The sequence below is a fragment of the Callorhinus ursinus genome, unplaced genomic scaffold, assembly GCF_003265705.2.
Source record: "Callorhinus ursinus isolate GAN/ISIS: 27379988/994484 unplaced genomic scaffold, GSC_fseal_2.0 scaffold25, whole genome shotgun sequence".
Taxonomy (NCBI): domain Eukaryota; kingdom Metazoa; phylum Chordata; class Mammalia; order Carnivora; family Otariidae; genus Callorhinus; species Callorhinus ursinus.
In genome coordinates this window covers 24866236-24885645 of record NW_027397087.1, presented here as the reverse complement: position 1 = coordinate 24885645, position 19410 = coordinate 24866236, and the positions used below count along the sequence as shown (strand labels likewise).

General features: G+C 41.2%; 1 protein-coding gene across 10 annotated transcripts in view; it reads right to left on the bottom strand.

Annotated features, from left to right (window-relative positions):
* The window catches only part of FAM81A (family with sequence similarity 81 member A), a 128671-nt gene that overhangs the window by 49806 nt on the left and 59455 nt on the right, over positions 1 to 19410 (bottom strand). For 3 of the 10 annotated variants that reach the window (XM_073877096.1, XM_073877095.1, XM_073877097.1), the window contains 2 exons: positions 11411 to 11507; positions 9664 to 9946 (listed from right to left, as the gene is read on the bottom strand). In XM_073877096.1, the coding sequence (XP_073733197.1) occupies positions 9664 to 9946; positions 11411 to 11430 (303 nt within the window). In that variant the 5' untranslated portion in view covers positions 11431 to 11507. Of the gene's footprint in view, positions 1 to 9663; positions 9968 to 11410; positions 11508 to 13268; positions 13286 to 19410 lie in introns of those variants that run through there. The other 7 variants (XM_073877093.1, XM_073877094.1, XM_073877091.1 and 4 more) reach the window with 5 other exon arrangements.

Sequence of the window (19410 nt, the reverse complement as noted above, 5' to 3'; positions counted from 1 at the left end):
CTGGCCTCACTATGAATTGGGCATTTATTCACTTAATAAGCCATTCATGGCATTTTGCTCCAAACACTGTGCTGGACAATACATAGATGACTCAGACAAGGTTTCTTTCTTTTTGAGGAGTTCACAATCTGTTGGAGAAACAGACTTGTAAAGAAACAATGCCAGTCCTATTCAGTAAATGCTGTGGTAACAGTCGCAAGAGCTGGGTGCACAGGATACCTTTTAGGGACAGGGAACTCAAGGCAAGGGAGGAGCTGACAGAGAGGTCTTCTTATAATGAAAAAAACTATTAAATAGCATTTAGGGCTTCACTGAGCTTAGAAATTATGTTTTAAAATGGTTTTGATCATTGTATTAGTACATAGCAGCTACCAAAGAGGAAATTATTCCTTGGCCCCACAGTTGCAGCCAAAGCACTATCACCTTTTATGATGACAGCAAAAATTAAGGCCAGGGTTTTCTTGTTTTGTTTTGTTTTGTTTTTTAATTTTTAAATTTCATTTATTATTTTAAGCCCTACGCCCAACAAGGGGCTTGAACTCATAACCCCAAGATCAAGAGTCCCATGCTCCACTGATTGAGCTAGTCAGGTGCCCCAAGTCCAGGATTTTCTAAGGGCACAGTTACATTCTATGCTTTTACCTGAGAACAGTACTGCCAGAACAGGTTGGCTCCAGTCTCCAGTCTGCCTACCGACCACACGAGCAAAGGGAAGCTAGCTGACTACCTCCAGGGAAATGCTGGGCGTGGAAAGAATGGAGAGGTCACAGTATTTTCTGACACGAAACATAGGGGTGTTTGTATTTGTTTATGAAACACTTCTTTGCCATTGGTTAAGGGGATGGGAATGTGAGAATCATGATTTATCCCGAACTGCTTCGATTTTATCTACCTCCCTCTCTAGATTTTGGGTACAGCAGGGATATCAGCCCCCTAATATATCTCTACCCTTTTCCAAAATTGAAATCCTTAAGTTGGGGTTCTTCAATTTAGTAAAGATGCCAACCTGGGGTTGGCAAGTTATTCAGCCTCTGGGATAAAACTGCTTTAGCACTGGGGCGCCTGGGTGGCTCAGTCATTAAGCGTCTGCCTTCGGCTCAGGTCATGATCCCAGGGTCCTGGGATCGAGCCCTGTATTGGGCTCCCTGCTCTGCAGGAAGCCTGCTTCTCCCTCTCCCACTCCCCCTGCTTGTGTTCCCTCTCTCGCTGTGTCTCTCTCTGTCAAATAAATAAAATCTTTAAAAAAAGGGCGCCTGGGTGGCTCAGTTGGTTAAGCGACTGCCTTCGGCTCAGGTCATGATCCTGGAGTCCGGGGATCGAGTCCCACATCGGGCTCCCTGCTCAGCAGGGAGTCTGCTTCTCCCTCTGACCCTCTTCCCTCTCGTGCTCTCTATCTCTCATTCTCTCTCTCTCTCAAATAAATAAAATCTTTAAAAAAAAACTGCTTTAGCACACAAAAAGAAAACTGGAAAGATCATTCTAAATACCAACACCACCTTCCAAAAACATGTAGCTTATCTACAGTGATCTTTTAAAGTTCCTAGGCCCTTCTGATGTCACTTGAGTTCTTTGGTTACAGCAATGGAAACCTGACTCTGGGCGAACTTAGGGGAAAAGATGGAATTTATTGGAAGGATTAGGGGAGAGAGGCACACGACCAACAGGGCAGCTGGGGATGCAGACTGAAAGGGACATAAAAGGTGCTTCCTAGAGTTCAGAGGCAGGAACACTGGCCAGTGTCGTACAGGCACAGCTGCTGCCAACCATTTCCACTCCTTGGATCGCTCTGTTCAGGTTTCAAGTTCCAGGGAGTGAGAGTTTCAATGCTCTGGCTTAATTTATGGGTTCCAATCCTCTCTAGCTAAAAAGGTGATAAGGCACCTGATGAACAGCCACCTAGTTTGTAACCAATGAAAGAAAAGTAAATACCAAAAGGAAACCAAGTTTCTGTAACCAAAAGAAATTGGAGGGGTGCCTGGGTGGCTCAGTCAGTTAAGAGCCTGACTCTTGACATCAGCTCAGGTCATGATCTCATGGTCATGAGATGGAGCACTATGTTGGGCTCTGAGCTGAGTGTGGAGCCCACTTAAGATTTTCTCTCTCCCTCTCCCTCTGCCCACCCTCCCCGCCCTCTCTCTCTAAAAAAAGAAAGAAAGAAAGAAAAGAAAAGAAATTGGATGGATACTGTCAGTCACCAAAACAACAAAGATCCAATACATCCCCTGAATAACAGATATAAAGTATAATCCTTTTCTTTAAACATCGTAAGTACAGACATTTTAGAACCCTGATGACAAATGTATTTTAATTAGGATAAAATTTCAAGTGAAACCCTGTCCTTGGTACAGGTATGTGAGAATCTCAATGAATAGCGAAAGTTGGTAACCATGTGGTACACCAGGACCTCACTTAGGTATAAACTAAGTGAGAATTATCACCAAAAAAAAAAAAACAGAAAAAACACTATGTACACAGTTGCCATCAAAGAGTGAGGATAGATACATTAATATCAGACAAAATCGAATTTAAGATAAGAAATATTACTATAAAGAAAGACATTTTATTTTTTTTTTTTAAAGATTTTATTTACTTGAGAGAGCATAAGCGGAGGGGGGGGCAGAGAAAGGGAGAAGCAGACTCCCTGCTGAGCAGGGATCCCGACGTGAGGCTTGATCCCAGGATCATGGGATCATGACCTGAGCCGAAAGCAGACGCTTAACCATCTGAGCCACCCAGGTGCCCCAAAAGAGAGACATTTTATAATGATAAAAAGGTCAATATATTGGGGCGCCTGGGTGGCTCTGATGGTTAAGTATCTGCTTTCGGCTCAGGTCATGATCCCGTGGTCCTGGGATCGAGTCCCGCAGGGAGCCCGCTTCTCCCTCTGCCTCTGCCTCTCTCTCTCCCTGTCTCTCATGAATAAATAAATTTTAAAAATCTTTAAAAAAAAAAAGTCAATCTATCATTATGAATGTATACGCACTGAACAACAGAACCCCAAAACACTTGAAGCAAAAACTAACAGAATTGAAAGGAGAAAAAGATAATTCAACAGTAAGAGTTGGAGACTTAAATAATTAGTAGAACAAGAGTCTCAATAAGTTTAAAAAGATCAAAAATATAAAAAGTATATTCTCTGCCCACATGGAATTAAATTAGAGCTCCACAATAGAAATAGGTTTTGGGAAATCCCAAACCTTTGGAAATTAAACAACAGACTTATAAATAACACATAAGGCCAAAAATAAAGTCACAAGTAGAAATTTAAAATATTTTCAACTGAATAAAAACAAAAACACAACATACCAAAATTCACGGGAAGCAGCTAAAGCAGTGCTTAGAGGACACTGTATAGCTTTAAACACCATTATGAGAAAAGGCTAAAGATCTCAAACAAATTACCTAAGCTTCCACCTTAAGAAACTAGAAAGAGAAAAGCAAACTAAATAAAAGCAAGTGGGGAAAAAAGGAAATCATATGGAGTTCAAATCAATGAAACAGAAAACAGAAAAGCAAGAGAAAAAAAATGAATAAAACTGAGAGTTGGTTCTCTGCAATGATTAACGACTCAATATGGCAAAGATAGCAATTCTCCCCAAATTGGTCTCTACATTCAAAGCAATTTCTGTCAAAATATCAGTAGGCTTGCAACTAACAAAGAGATTTACTTTCACCAATGTGTATCACAGAACTCTTCCACACTTAAATTTTTCATAATTATGTAATAATTAAAATAATTATATAATTACAAAGAATTTTTCAGTAGGCTTTTCTACAGAAAACAAGCTGATCCTAAAATTTATATGAAAATGCAACCGCCCTAGAAAAGCCGAAACAATTTTGAAAAAGAAAACAAAGTTGGAGGACCAAAGTACCTGATTTCAAAATGTACTGTAAAGCTAGAAATTAATTAAGGCAACGTGGTATTGGCATAGGAAAACCATTCGGATCAACAGAATCCAGAAAGAAACCCTATATTTTATGGTCAATTGATTTTCGACAAAGGGACAAATGGGAAACTTTTCCTTGGGTATCCATATGGGGGGAAAAATAACTTAGACCTTTATTTCATTTTTTACATGAAGAGGAACTGGAGGTAGATCACAAACCTAAATGTAAGAACTAAAACTAAAGCTTTAGAAGAACACATAGGAGAAAATCTTTGACCATGGGTTAAGTAAACAGTTATTTTTTTTTGAAGATTTTATTTATTTATTTGATAGAGCGAGAGACAGCAGGAGAGGGAACACAAACAGGGGGAGTGGGAGAGGGAGAAGCAGGCTTCCCTCTGAGCAGAGAGCCCGATGTGGGGCTCGATCCCAGGACCCTGGGATCATGACCTGAGCCGAAGGCAGACGCTTGACAATTGAGCCACCCAGGCACCCCAAGCAAACAGTTCTTAAGACACAACACTAAACACTAAAAGTACAAACTGTAAAAGAAAAAACGGTAAGCTGGACTTTATTAAAATAAAAAAATGTTGTACTTCAAAAGACACCATTAGGAAAATGAAAATACAATGAGAGAAAATATTTGCACATCACATATATGAGAGGATTTGTATCTAGACTATCTTAAGAACTTTTACAACTCAGTAATAAGACAAATAACCCAATTTAAAAATGGCTTCTGAAACATGCTACAACATCAAGCTAAGTGAAATAACCCAGACACAAAAGAATACTATATGGTTCCATTTATACGGCGTACCTAGGATAGGCAAATTCACAGAGACAGAAAGCAGAACAGAGGTTACCAGGGGCTGAGAGGAGTGTGGAATGGGAACAGTGTTTCTCTTTGGGATGATTAAAAAGTTCTGGAAGTGGGTTATGGTTATGGTTGCATACAGTGGTAAATATCTTACCACAATTTAAAAATTAATTTAAAAAAATGGGCAGAAGACTTGGGTAGACATTTCACCAAAGCAGACATGCAAATGACCAGTAAGTACATGAAAAGGTGCTCAGCATCATTAGTCATCAGGGAAATGCAAATTAAACTACAGTGAAATACCACTACACATCCACTGTAATGACTATAATCCAAGAGAGATAATACCAAGTGATGATAACAATGTGGAGAAACGAGAAATCTCATACATTGCTGATGAGACTGTAAAATGTGTATATCCACTTTGGAAAATTATTTTGCTATGTTTTAAAAAGTTAAATATAAGCAGGGCGCCTGGGTGGCTCAGTTGGTTAAGCGTCTGCCTTTGGCTCAGGTCCTGATCCCAGAGTCCTGGGATCAAGCCCCACATCGGGCTCCCTGCTCTGTGGGAAGCCTGCTTCTCCCTCTCCCTCTGTGGCTCCCCCTGCTTGTGCTCTCTCGCTCTCTCGCTCTCTCTCTGTTAAATAAATAAATAAAAATCTTAAAAAAAAAAAAAAAGGTTAAACATAAGCTTACTTTAAGACCCAGGAATTCCAGTCCTAGTAATTTACCCAAGAGACATGAAAACATGTCCACACAGGCTTGTACACAAGTGTTCATTCATGGCAGCTTTACTCATAATAGCTAAAACCTGGAGACAATCCAGGTGTTCATCAATTAATGAACAGATGAGCAAGATGGGGTATAGCCATACAATAGGATATTACTCAGAAACAAAAAGATATAAGCTATAGGCATACCTTGTTTTATTGCGTTTCCCAGATTCTGCATTTTTTTTTTTTTTTTTTTTTTACAAATTGAAGGTCTGGGGGCACCTGGGTGGCTCAGGCATTAAGTGTCTGCCTTCGGCTCAGGTCATGATCCCAGGGTCCTGGGATCGAGCCCCACATCGGGCTCCCTGCTCCGCGGGAAGCCTGCTTCTCCCTCTCCCACTCCCCCTGCTTGTGTTCCCTCTCTCGCTGTGTCTCTCTCTGTCAAATAAATAAATAAAATCTTTAAAAAAAAACAAAAACAAAAAAACCAAATTGAAGGTCTGTGGCACCCTGCATTAAGCAGGTCTATCACTGCCATTTTTCTAACAGCATTTGTTCAATTCATGTTTCGGTGTCGCGTTTTGGTAATTCTCACAATATTTCAAACTTTCTCATTATTATTACATTTGTTATGGTGATCTGTGATCACCATGGAAGTGACCTCTGACATTACTATCATAATTGTTTTGGCACACCAAACTGCACCCGTGTAAGTGTGTGTTCGGACTGCTCCACCAACTAGTCATCTCTCTCCATCTCTCTCCCTCTCCTCGGGCTTCCCTGTTCCCTGAGACACAACAATATTGAAATTAGGCCTCTAAGTGTTCAAGTGAAAGGAAGAGCCACACATCTCTCACTTTATTTTTTATTTTCTTTTTTTAATTTTCTTTTTTTAATTTTTTTAAAGATTTTATTTATTTGAGAGAGCGAGAATGAGAGAGAGAGAAAGCACATGAGAGGGGGGAGGGTCAGAGGGAGAAGCAGACTCCCCGCTGAGCAGGGAGCCTGATGCGGGACTCCATCCCGGGACTCCAGGATCATGACCTGAGCCGAAGGCAGTCGCTTAACCAACTGAGCCACCCAGGCGCCCATTTTTTATTTTCTTTTAAATTTATTTATTTTAGAGAGAGAAAGAGCATGAGTGAGAGGGGCAGAAAGAGAGGGAGAGGGAGAGAAAATCCTAAGCAGACTCTGCAATGAGTGCAGAGCCCAAAGCAGGGCTGGATCCTATGAAATCTATGAAGGCTGAGAGGCGAGGAAGCCGCAGAAGAAAAGTCTGAAGCTAGCAGAGACTAGTTCATGAAGTTTAAGGAAGGAAGCTGTCTCCATAATATAAAAATGCAAGGTGAAGCAATAGTGCTGATGTAGAAGCTGCAGCGAGTTATCCAGAAGGATCTAGTTAAGATAATTAATGAAGGTGGCTACACTAAGCAACGGATTTTCAATATAAATGAAACAGCCTTCTATTGGAAGAAGATGCCATCTAGGACTTTCATAGCTGGACAGAAGTCAATGCCTGGCTTCAAGACTTCAAAAAACAAACAAACAAACAAACAAACAGACTTCAAAGGACAGGCTTACTCTCTTGTTAGTGGCTAATACAGCTGGTCACTTGCAATTGAAGCCAATGCTCATTTACCATTATGAAAATCCTAGGGCCCTTAAGAATTATGCTAAGTCTACTCTGCCTGTGCTCTCTGTCAGTGGAACAAAGCCTGGATGACAGCACATCTGTTTTACCACATGGCTTACTGAGTATTTTGAACCCACTGTTGAGATCTACTGCTCAGAAAAAAAGATTCCTTTCAGAATATTACTGCTCACTGACAGTGTACCTGGTCACTCAAGAGCTCTGATGGAGATGTACAATGAGATAAATGTTGTTTTCATGCCTGCTCACACACTATCCATTCTGCAGTCCATGGATCACAGAGTACATTCAGCTTTCAAGTCTTATTATTTAAGAAATACATTTCATAAAGCTAGAGCTACCATGGATTAGTGATTCCTTCTGGAAATCCCTCTGGAAAGGATTCACCATTCTACATGCTGTTAAGAACATTTGTGACTCATGGGAAGAGGTCAAAATATCAACATTAGCAGGAGTTTGGAAGAAGTTGATTGTAACCCTCATGGATGACTTTGAGGGGTTCAAGACTTCAGGGGAGGAAGTAACTGCAGATGTGGCGGAAATAGCAAGAGAACTGGAATTAGAAGTGGAGCCTGCAGATGGGACTGAATTGCTGCAATCTCATGATAACACATGAAGAGCTGCTTCTTACGGAAGAGCAAAGAAAGTGGTTTCTTGAGATCCAGTCTACTTCTGGCAAAGATGCTGTGAAGACTGTCGAAACAACAACAAAACATTTAGAACAGTACATAAACCTAGTTGATAAAACTTTTGAAAGAAGTTCTACTGTGGGTAAAATAGTATCAACACCATCGTACATATGGAGAAATTGTTCATGAAATGAGAACCAATTAATGCAGCAAACTTTATCACTGTCTTATTTTAAGAACTTGCCATAGCCACTCCAACTTCAGCAACCACCACCCTGATCAGTCAGCAGCCATCCACATCAAGGCAAGACCCTCCAGCAGCAAAACGATTATGATTCACTGGAAGCTCAGATGATGGTTAGTATTATTTTTATTTATTTATTTTAATTTTTTTTTTTTAAAGTAGGCTCTTTACCCAGCATGGAGCCCAACAGCAATAAAGTGGGTTTGTTTTTTTTTTAAGATTTTATTTACTTATTTGAGAGAGAGAGCGTGAGTGGAGGGGAGGAACAGAGGGGTAGGGACGAGCAGACTCCCCACTGAGCAGGGAGGCTGATGCGGGGCTCAATCCAAGGACCCTGAGATCATGACCTGAGCTGAAGGCAGATGCTTAACCGACTGAGCCACCTAGGCGCCCCCAATAAAGTGTTTTTAAATTAAGGTATGCACATTTTCTTGACATAATGCTACTGCATGCTTAATAGATTACAGTATAGTATAAACATAACTTTTATATGCACTGGGAAACCAAAACATTCATTTGACTTGCTGTATTGCGATATTCGCTTTATTGTGGTGATCTGGAACCAAACCTGTAATATCTCTGAGGTTTGCCTGCACTGATACATGCTAGAACATGGCTGAACCTCAAAATGATTATGCTTAGTGAAAAAAGTCAATCGCAAAAGACTTCATATTGTAAGACTCCATTTATATGGAATGTCCAGAAAAGGCACATCTAGGACAGAAAGCAGATTAGTGGTTGCCTGGGACCCTGGGTAGAAGTGGGGATTGACTGCACACAGATCTATACAAATTTTCGGGTTGATGGAAATGTTCTATGACTGAATTGTGTTGACAGTTGCACAATTCTATAAATTTTCTAAAAATATTTAATTATATACTTACACTGGGTAGATTTTTGTGCCTTATAAATCATACCTCAATAGAGCTGTTAAAAAATAAATAAACACAATCTGACACTGAAAATTTCAGGAAGCATAATTCAGATACAATCTCCATGACTTGAAACAAAGGTTTTCCTTAATCTGTCCACCTACCTCTTATTTATATATTTAAAAATTACAGGTGAAGGACATCACCAGTATTCAGTAATGAAAACCCAGGCCCTAAATGATCTTAAGCTTCTGAGTGAAACTGTGTGGTCCCTGTGATTGTTCAACAGATAGCAGTCAATTTACGAATCTTAAAAATTTTGACAATATTGGCTTTTTATTGGGCTCATTTCAGAGAAAAAAAATAAAGCAATAAAAGGAAAGTCTGAGAAGCAATTCAAATCCTTAAACTGTTCAAGTAATAAACTGTATTATATATAATCATCATGGCCTAGAAACATTTAATCCAAAGCAGCAAAGGCTGACCTAGTAATTGACTTAATAGCTATCTTCATCGATATAAAGGGTTTCACAGAGAAATTATTTGACTCGTTCTTCTCTCTCTCCATTGAAAGCCAAACAAAACAAAGTGATTTAATAGCCAGCAAGGTAAATTTAGATTAAACATAAATAACACTGACAGTAACTGCTATCAAATACTGAAATACATTTAATTAGGATATTTGCTCAGCTGTTTCCTTGGTGATCACTAGAACACACAGGCAGGAAGCTTTGGTCTGAATGCATTACTGCTGGGGGAGGCAGGCCCTCGACTAGCTGACCCCACGCGGCGGGGGAAGGAGCCATCTGCAGGAAGGCAGGCAGCCACCCTGACTTTCACACACCTCACTCACCTCGATATCCCGATTCAGTTGCTTCACGATGGCAGTTATGTTTCTGATGTGCTCCTCCAAGAAAAGCCTGGCCAAGCGGTCACCGCCCCCTTTGTTCTGCATTTTCTGCAAACTGCTGACGATGTCGTCCTTAATCCGGAAGGCGTGCTCCACGAGGGCAGCAGTTGTCTTCTCGTGACAGAGGATCCTATCTTCCAGTTGTTCCACGAGGCTTACAGATGAGTAGGGTGCCATGGTCAGGGACTGGTTGTGTCGGGGCATGGTTCTAACTCGCCTGTGGGAGGGAGCCACATTGCTAGGGTTGTTCGTTGGGAAAAAGTCATTTTCAAAAGGTCAGATTCAAGACTGCCCAGAGAAGGAAATGCAAATTATCTCTCCCTACAAGCTAAATGGGGTTTGAGGCAGGGTTTCTGCCACAGAGAGTTTTCTCGGAGAGCCAGGCATCTTTAAACAATCATACCCAGAGCCTCAACTGTGCTGGTAGCAGGCTCCATGACCTCCAAAAGCAAGAGGTTGGTGGAACTGGGCATGTTGAAATGTGCCCAATTCCAATCTAAGCTTATTGAGACCAAGCTTATTGGGACGCCTGGGGGGCTCAGTTGGTTAAGTGTCTCAACTCTTGATTTCAGCTCAGGTCATGATCTCAGGGTCGTGAGATCGCACCCCGTGTTGGGCTCTCCACTCGGTGGGGAGTCTGCTTCTTTCTCTCTTTTTCTCTCTCTCTCTCCAAACCCCCCCCGCCCCCCCCCCCCCCCCCCTCCCCTTGCTTGCACATGCACATGCTCTCTCTAAAATAAATAAATCTTTAAAGAAAAATCTATAAAGATCAAGCTTATTCACAAAGTCTCCTGACATGCCCTCCTCCTCCATTCCCCTACAGCAGTTTTTTTAACATAACAATAAACTCAAGGTGCGCCTGGGTGGCTCAGTCGTTAAGCGTCTGCCTTCGGCTCAGGTCATGATCCCAGGGTCCTGGGATTGAGCCCCACATCGGGCTCCCTGCTCAGCAGGAAGCCTGCTTCTCCCTCCCCTACTCCCCCTGCTTGTGTTCCCTCTCTCGCTGTGTCTCTCTCTGTCAAATAAATAAATAAATCTTTTAAAAAAAAAAACAAAACAATAAACTCAAATGCCTACAAGGGTCAAGCAGGTGACATAAATGAATGATGTACATCACATATGATACACAGGGAAGGGACTTTGGAGACCTGGAAAGGGCATTCCTCCACTAAAGGCAGCCACAGTTTTGCTCCATCCACAAGTGGCCATCTGGGAATGCAGGTCTGTTTTTCCAGATTATCTCGTATTTCAAGAAAAGTGGGAAATTCAGGCTTGTATGTGAAATCACCTGATTTTTAAATGTTAACAAGTCATTTAAAAACTATTTAAGATAATGCTGGCCAAACAATGTGCTTCCATGAGCCAATTCTGCTCTATGGACCCTCCAATCTACAACTTCTGATTTAAAAGGGTTAGTGGGACATTAGCCCCGGAGCCTCCAGAGTTGTATTTTCCTAGGGACCAGAAGTATAGCTGTACTGTAAGGCTATTATGAAGTCTCCACTTCTCACTATCACTGAGCAGATCCTACAAATTGGATGCTGGAGACGGATGCAACTGCACTTCTCTTGCCCTTGAACAAAATCATCCCTGGGTAATGTAACAGTCACAAGGCTTCATTTATAATAACCATCACACCCACTAGCAGCCCTCATGGGATTGGTGGAAAGGAAAAGTATACCTTAGATGCATATTTTCCATATATTATACCTTTCCTCGGTGACGAGAGAAGGAAATGCAGTGCTCCGTTGGGCCATTTTCTTTTTAATAATTCACATCTGTTGAAAAAAATAAGCATTAAATTATTTAACAGTTTATATCTGGAATTTAAATGATGTCTAAAGCTTATTATTAAGTTACTAAGTGGATCATAAATTATACTGACATACCAATCAGTTATATTATTAAATGTCTTATATCCTATACATGAAATAAACAGCAAATGTTTCCAAATAAGGAGAAAAGAATGAAGCAAAATCAAAATTAATACTGCTAAGCCTTGCTAGACAGATTAATGAGGACTGTTAAGCAGATTGTCTTGAAATTTCCTCCCCCCATAACTGCATTTCAAGCTTGAGAAAGCACTTTTACAGAAACAAGATAGTTTCTTTAAAGGCTTTATTCAATCATGTAAGGTAGGAAACTACCTTAGTAAATCTGATCTCAGCAAATTTAGCAAATTCCATAGCAAATTAAGAGCACTTATTTCTAAATGACATAAATCAAAAAATACATGATCAATTGGATCTGATTTAGGGGAGTCTATCTATCCACAAAGAGAATGAGATTGATATTCATTAAAACTTTATTATAAAATATCATCATTCATATTATATCTTGCCTATGAGGAACATTTGGCCATCCCAACACATTAGAAATTTGAGCAAAACTGGAGAGTTTTTAAAATATTTCATTACTTAGGTTTCTCAATACTCCTGTTAATTGCCTTAAAACAATGAATGCCTAGTAACTGTGATCTGATTCAGTAATTAGTTCTCATTTAGATGCTGGATTCAGAGAGCATTTCTGATTGAAACCACTGTTTTGGCATCAACTCTTCCAGTGTATTATTTTTAGAGTTTCAAAATGTGAACATTTCATTTTCCTAGACAAAGAACTTTGAATTTAAACAAATTACATTTAAGAAAAAAAGTGATTCATGCCAAACAAATTATGATGCCAGAGGAGTTCTTCAGTTCTTAAGATAATCATCTCTGTCATATAGACTACATGAAATTAGGCCAGTGTGGAAGATGTTAAGATTTAGAATCACAGAATCTTTACCATTTTAAAGTTGTAATATACCTTAGTTGAGATATTAATCTATGGAGTAGCCTGATCCAAGAAACATTTATCTGGCATCTAAGATGCAGCTGAGTAGTAACCTAAATACGTATGACAAAATCCTGACCCCTCCAGGACTTCACAGCCTACAGAGAAAGATAGGTATCTAAGTCAACCATGAGACAATGGGATGGCTATGAACAAAAACACACAGGGAGGAAAAAAGGAGAAGCTTTACTTTCTCCTGCGTAGCAGCTAGGTCAGAGAGGAACTAATGAGGAGTAGGATTTCCCAAAGTAGAGGATGGACAGATGGTTGCACACCTTCTTTCCTCAACACTCCAACATCACCTCTACTTTCTTTCTTTTTATTTATTTATTTATTTATTTGACAGAGAGAGACACAGCGAGAGAGGAAACACAAGCAGGGGGAGCGGGAGAAGGTGAAGCAGGCTTCCCGCGGAGCAGGGAGCCCGATGCGGGGCTCGATCCCAAGACCCCGGGATCATGACCTGAGCCGAAGGCAGATGCCTAACGACTGAGCCACCCAGGCGCCCTCACCTCTACTTTCTACGCTCCCAGCAAACTCTGGCCCAGTCCATTCTTCCAGCCCCATACGGTGCCACTCCAGCCACCACTGTCCTTGAATATGTCATGACTCTTCTGTCTTCACACCTTTGTCCATGAGCTCTATGGGAAACACCCTTCTCCTCCCTGCCTGCCTAGAAAATTCCTATTCATCCTTTAAGGCCTCACCTGCCCTTCAACACAATCAAATGGCTCCCTCGTTTGTATTTCTTCAGCACTTTATTCCGTACAGAGACCTGGAAAGGAACAAATTATACTACCTATTATACTCTATTATTTTTAGCTGTTTAATAGTCTGTCTCCCCTACTAAACTACATGCTCCTTCAGGGCACATTTCAAATCTTAATAGACATAAAGCTGACCTAGAAGACTCTTGTCTGTTAATGGGAGCATGACTTGCATGCCAGTGTCAGAAACCACAGCAATGAAAGCATTAGAGAATGTTTTAGTTATAAAGTATAGTTCTTTACTGAGATTGCATCCCAAACAGCCACTCAATATAGTATTTGTAAATGAATGGACACTTTTGGAATCCCCTTTGCTGAAGGTCATTTCATCCCTCTGGAATTTTCCTGCCTGAGCTACAGAAGCCCAGCCACATCACCTTGCTGAAAAAGGAGTCTATCCACCACTCACTGGCTGAGACCGCTTTTCAGTAACAAACCTACTACCAAGCACTATGCACTCTCTAGGACAGGAAATGTCACATGGCATGAGTTCACAACACATACCAAGGTCTGTTCAGAATGGGTGCCCTCTTCATGAAATGTGGTGGGAATTTGTTTGTGAGCTTGCTTGGTTGGTTAGTATCATGATTCTTTGCCAGAACAATGGGATCTATATCGCAAAGAATTAAGGATTAAAAATAAATAAGTCACTGGGCTAAATAACTTCTCAAAGATCATTTCCAGATCTTTCCATTGTCAATTCTGGCTGACCTGCCTGTGGTTATCAGTTCCTGCACCATTTATAAATCTGAACTCTAGCACTACAAGTAGGCCTACAACATTACTAGGCAGATCTGAGTTGTATACTAGTCTGACTCTGCTGTGTTTTGCTGTTATAATATTAATCCCCAGTTTATGAGTTTAAAACACTTGGGGAACTTAGGGGAAGGGACAGGTAGGTAAAGCAAGGAGGGAAGAAGTGTTGAAAGAAATAAGAAAAAGTAAAAATCAGGGGCACCTGGGTGGCTCAGTTGTTAAGCGTCTGCCTTCGGCTCAGGTCATGATCCCAGGGTCCTGGGATCGAGCCCCGCATCGGGCTCCCTGCTCCACGGGAAGCCTGCTCCTCCCTCTCCCACTCCCCCTGCTTGTGTTCCCTCTCTCACTGTCTCTCTCTCTCTGTCAAAAAATAAATAAAATCTTTAAAAAAATAAAGTAAAAATCAAAATGCCCAAAATATGCAATTATCAATAGTGTTTGGGAGTTCACTAAAGAGTAAAGGGAAATGCTATTAAATAAACCAAAATAATTGTGATTATGAGGATTCTTATTATATTTTTATAAGTAAAATGACACTGGGGGCACGTGGGTGGCTCATGTGGTTAAGCATCTGACTCTTGATTTTGGCTCAGGTCATTATCTCCGGGTAGTGAGATTAGAGCCCTGCTTTGGGCTCTGCGCTCAGCGGGGAGTCTGCTTGGATTCTCTCTCTCCCTCTCCCTCTGCCCTTCCCCTCTCTAAAATAAATAAATCCTTTAAAAAAATAAGTAAGATGACACTGGGTAGAAATACCTACAGTATCACTTAATGTAAAATGATACATGATTTTGATAGTGGCAGCTTTAACTGAAAAATGAAATGCCAATCATACAAAAATTAAGTTAGTTTTTCAGTTTACTATCAAAATACAGAACTGATGGGTTCTGCTGATTGTCAGAATTTTTAAAAAAATTGGCAAAGCACTTATGAATAAAGTGGTTGTAATCTGGTGGTAGGGGAAAAAAGTCTATTTTCTTATAGTTAAAAATAGAGGGAAAGAATAGAGAGCAGAGAACAGCTGAAGGTGTGTCTAGAAAGACAGGTGGGAGAGGGAGTCATGCTCTGACTTAGCTCTAACCCACGCTCAGGGCTCAGACTTTGTCCTGGGGCAGTGCTGAGGCAGCGTGGTGGGGGCCAGGGCTAAGAAGGGGAAAGGCAAGCTGCAGGAGGGTCAGAAGAGGGGAGAGGTCCTGGGACCAGGAACTCAGCCGGGGAGGGCAGGAACTTCTGCCTTCCCCTCTCCTCCCTCTTGCTTTCCCACTCTTCTGCTCACCTCTCCACTTCCTTTCCTTTTCCTACCCCTCAGGGCTCTCCCTGCATTTTCCTTTGCCCCTTCCATTTTCTTAACTTCCCATTCCCACTGTCCATTTTCCCTCCCCCTCCTGTCTGTGCTCTCCCAGCCTCTCCCACTCCTGCTTTGTGCACCGGCAAGCAGGCAGGCATACTTCTCCAGCGCGGAAAGCACGGGCAGTGAGGTCAGAAAGACCCTCATTTGAATGCTGGCTTCCCTGCTGTGATCTTAGCAGGCTGGCCTTAGCTTGTTGGGCCCAGGGACCACTTAAATAAGAGCTGCTCACTCTCACCAACTGTTACCCATGTCAGACACTCCTCAGAGCACACTCATCGGCATTAGTTGAATTCATCCTCAATCGGTGAAGGAATGCTCTTATCACCATTTACCCAGAGGAAACAGACTTAGAAATATTCGGCAACCGCCCCAACCACACATGGCCAGGAAAGAACGGAGCAGGGATTTGAACCTACGGCCTCTGCCTCTTCCTCACCAGGCATTACCCACAGCAGGACTATGGGGAATCCACAACCCAGTCTGGCCTTAGGGCAATCCACACGCTCCCAGGAAGGGCTGGTTCCTTTCCTTTCCCTGGCTAATGCACATCTGATGGAAAATACATCTCTTTTTAAAAAATAACCTTAGGGGCGCCTGGGTGGCTCAGTCGTTAAGCATCTGCCTTCGGCTCAGGTCATGATCTCAGGGTCCTGGGATCGAGCCCCGCATCGGGCTCCCTGCTTGGTGGGAAGCCTGCTTCTCCCTCTCCCACTCCCCCTGCTTGTGTTCCTGCTCTCCCTATCTCTCTCTCTCTGTGTCAAATAAATAAATAAAATCTTAAAAAAAAAAATAAAAATAAAACCTTAGATAAATGGTCTAGCAAATAGTACTCATTTGTTAAAGGAGGTAGTATATGGTTTCCTGTGTGAAACTAGTGGGGAAATGACTGGACATCTGCTTTAACCGTTTCATTTGGTGGAGGCTATTCTTCCTGGCACCAGCACTTGCTGAGGTTACAGCTACAGTGAAGCAATGCTTGTCACTTGTGTTTTGGAATCAGGGCACATATGTGAAAACAATAATTTGCAACACACGTATTTTGTATGAGGAAATTTGAAACATTTTAAAAAACACCTTTTCTTAAACTGAAAAATGCTTTCTGTGATTAATATAATATTAAAATTTAAGCTCTACATAAAGGTGTAAAGAACAAAGTGAAAATCACCACTCAGAAATTGCTGATGTTAATATATCGATTTACATTTTTTTAAAGATCTCTCTCCAAGATACATTTTCCTTTTTGAGAAAAATAAATACTCTATAGCATGTGTACCCTGCATTCCCTAATTGGCACTGTATCATAAACATCTTTCCATGTAAATATATAAAGACACATCATGATTTTTAATGCCTGCAAAATATTACACTGAACGGATACACCAAATTGTTAGGCAGCCCCTTACTGATGAACATTTACACTGAAATGTTATTTTAAATCATGATTTAGTTCAACTTTTTGGTCTCTTATTTTCCTCTCCTTTCCTTCGTTTTATGAAATGATGCAGGTAGTATAACAGTTTGAGGGGCGGAGGCAAGCTACTTCCAAAATTGAGGTTAAAGTGAGACTCTGGGGGCACCTGGGTGGCTCAGTTGCTTAAGAGTCTGCCTTCAGCTCAGGTCATGATTCCAGGGTCCTGGGATGGAGTCCCATGTTGAGCTCCCCGCTCAGTGGGGAGCCTGCTTCTCCCTCTCGCTCTGCCTGCCGCTCCCCCTGCTTGTGCTCTCTCTCTCTCTGCCAAATTAATAAGTAAATAAAATCTTAAAAAATAGACAGAGACTCTGACAATGAAATCTAAAGAATCAAGAAGGGATGAAATCAGCAGATCTGTAAGAACAATCCAAGATACTGCTGACACTCACAAGTAAAACAGGGCAAGCAGTCATCACATTTGTGATTACTGGTTCAATGTCAGTCTTTGGCTCTATACTGTGGGCTCCAAGAAGAGCTGAATTTTCCACAGCTTTATTCCAAGCACCTGGCACAGTGACGATCAATGAATGTTTGCTGGATAAATGAATCTTAAGGACAGATGACAGAAATGAAGACATTTCATAATGTTGAGTTTAATCAACTGAATTATATTCTGACTAGAGACTGTGCAACCAGAAAGGGGGATAGTATACACAGCACATCTAGTAAAAGCAGAGTTTGAAGAGGCAAAATTTATCAGTGTTTCCAACAACCTAAGAATCTGAGGCCGAAGGAAGGGTTCCGTGATGGAGAGGGATGTATTAAAAGTTCTCACAGTCCAATGACATTAGCCACTAAGATATTCCTGTTCACTCCTCTGCCCTGAGCCCACACTCACCAAGCACATCATTTAGTTTCCCATGTGGATGTGTGTAAAAGGAGAACATGTGAGAAGCAGCACAAGCCCCAGTCTGCCAGCTACTTTTCTCACTGCGATGGGAACCAGACTTGCGAGAGTCTGTCTCCTGAAATCTGTCTCTGACTGCCGTAGTGGTGCTAAACATCTAAACCTGAAACGCAAAACTTGACAGTGAAACATGATGATCACAACATGGTACCTATTGTGGGGGACAGACCAGGATGTAAGGTGGCCCGCATGATCTCTGCCCCCTGGAGTCCATATTTGTGTGATCCCCTCCCCTTGAGTGTGGTGGGACCTGTGACTTGCTTCTAACCAACAGAATACAGCAGAGACCCATCAAGGGGCAGTCACCTGTCCTCAGTGGGCAGCTGTAATCACCTGCGAAATCACACAGGGTGTAGTTCTGCTCACTGCGAAGAGATTATTTATCTTATAATCTAACATTTAAGTCTTTTAATAAATTTCTAAATGGTTATTTTACTTTTAAAAATCTCAAAAAAATATTAAAGAAAGTAAGAACTTTAACAAGTTTTTTCATAATACTGGCTCTGTGCTGGCCAGTGGAAACAAATTATAAAATAAATCTAATTTGCCACAAGAGATAAAATTGCAAGGTTTACCATTTCACCCCATCAGGTTGGCAAAAATCAAGCGTGGCAAGATAAAGTATTGACAGGAATATATATGGAACAACAGGAACACCAGATGGGAATGTGAATCAGTACCACTACTTTGGAAAGCAATCTTTAATATCTAGTAAAGCTGAGGATGCACAAACTCCATGGCCCAATGATTCCACTGCTAAGAAATATCCAAAAAAGACCTCTCAACCATGTTCACAAAGAGACATTTACAAGAATACTCAAGGTAGCATTGTTTCTAAGAGCAAAAAAAGTAGGTGGTGGTTGTGGGGGTGGATTGAACACCCATCATTAGGCAAAAGGATGAATAAAGCATGACACGTTCATGCAATGGAAGAACCACCAGTTGTGGAAATAAATGGATTAGCATTGCAAGTCCCAATGTGAATGAATCTCACAAACATATTAAGTAAAAAAGCAAGCCGAAGAAGGATATGGACACCTAAGGCCTTTTTATAAAGGTTTAAGATATGCCAAATAATAAGCTGAATCTATAACATCTAAAGATGAGCATGGAAATGGAAGACACCAAATCAGAGTCATATTTGTCTCTGAGTGAGAGACAGAGGGACCAGACATATGGATACAGAGGGTTTCAACTAAATGTATGTTTTACTTCTTAAACTTAATTTTTCATTATATCATTAAAAAAGAAAGAAAATTACTTCTTCCCAACCCTACTTAAACATAAACAAACAAGGATGCCTGAGTGACTCAGTTGGTTAAGCGTCTGCCTTCAGCTCAGGTCATGATCCCAGGGTCCTGGGATTGAGTCCCACATTGGGCTCCTTGCTCAGTGGGGAGTCTGCTTCTGCCTGCCATTCCCCCTGCTTGTGCTCTCGCTCTCTCTGACAAACAAATAAATAAAATCTTTAAAACAAACAAACAATCACGTAAAGACCAAAGAGTGGGAAGGAAGTCAAAGTGTTAGTCTCTCCAGCACACACACCTAGAACTTAATCTTGCCCTAGACTTCCTGAGGGGCATGAAATTAGAACAGTAAC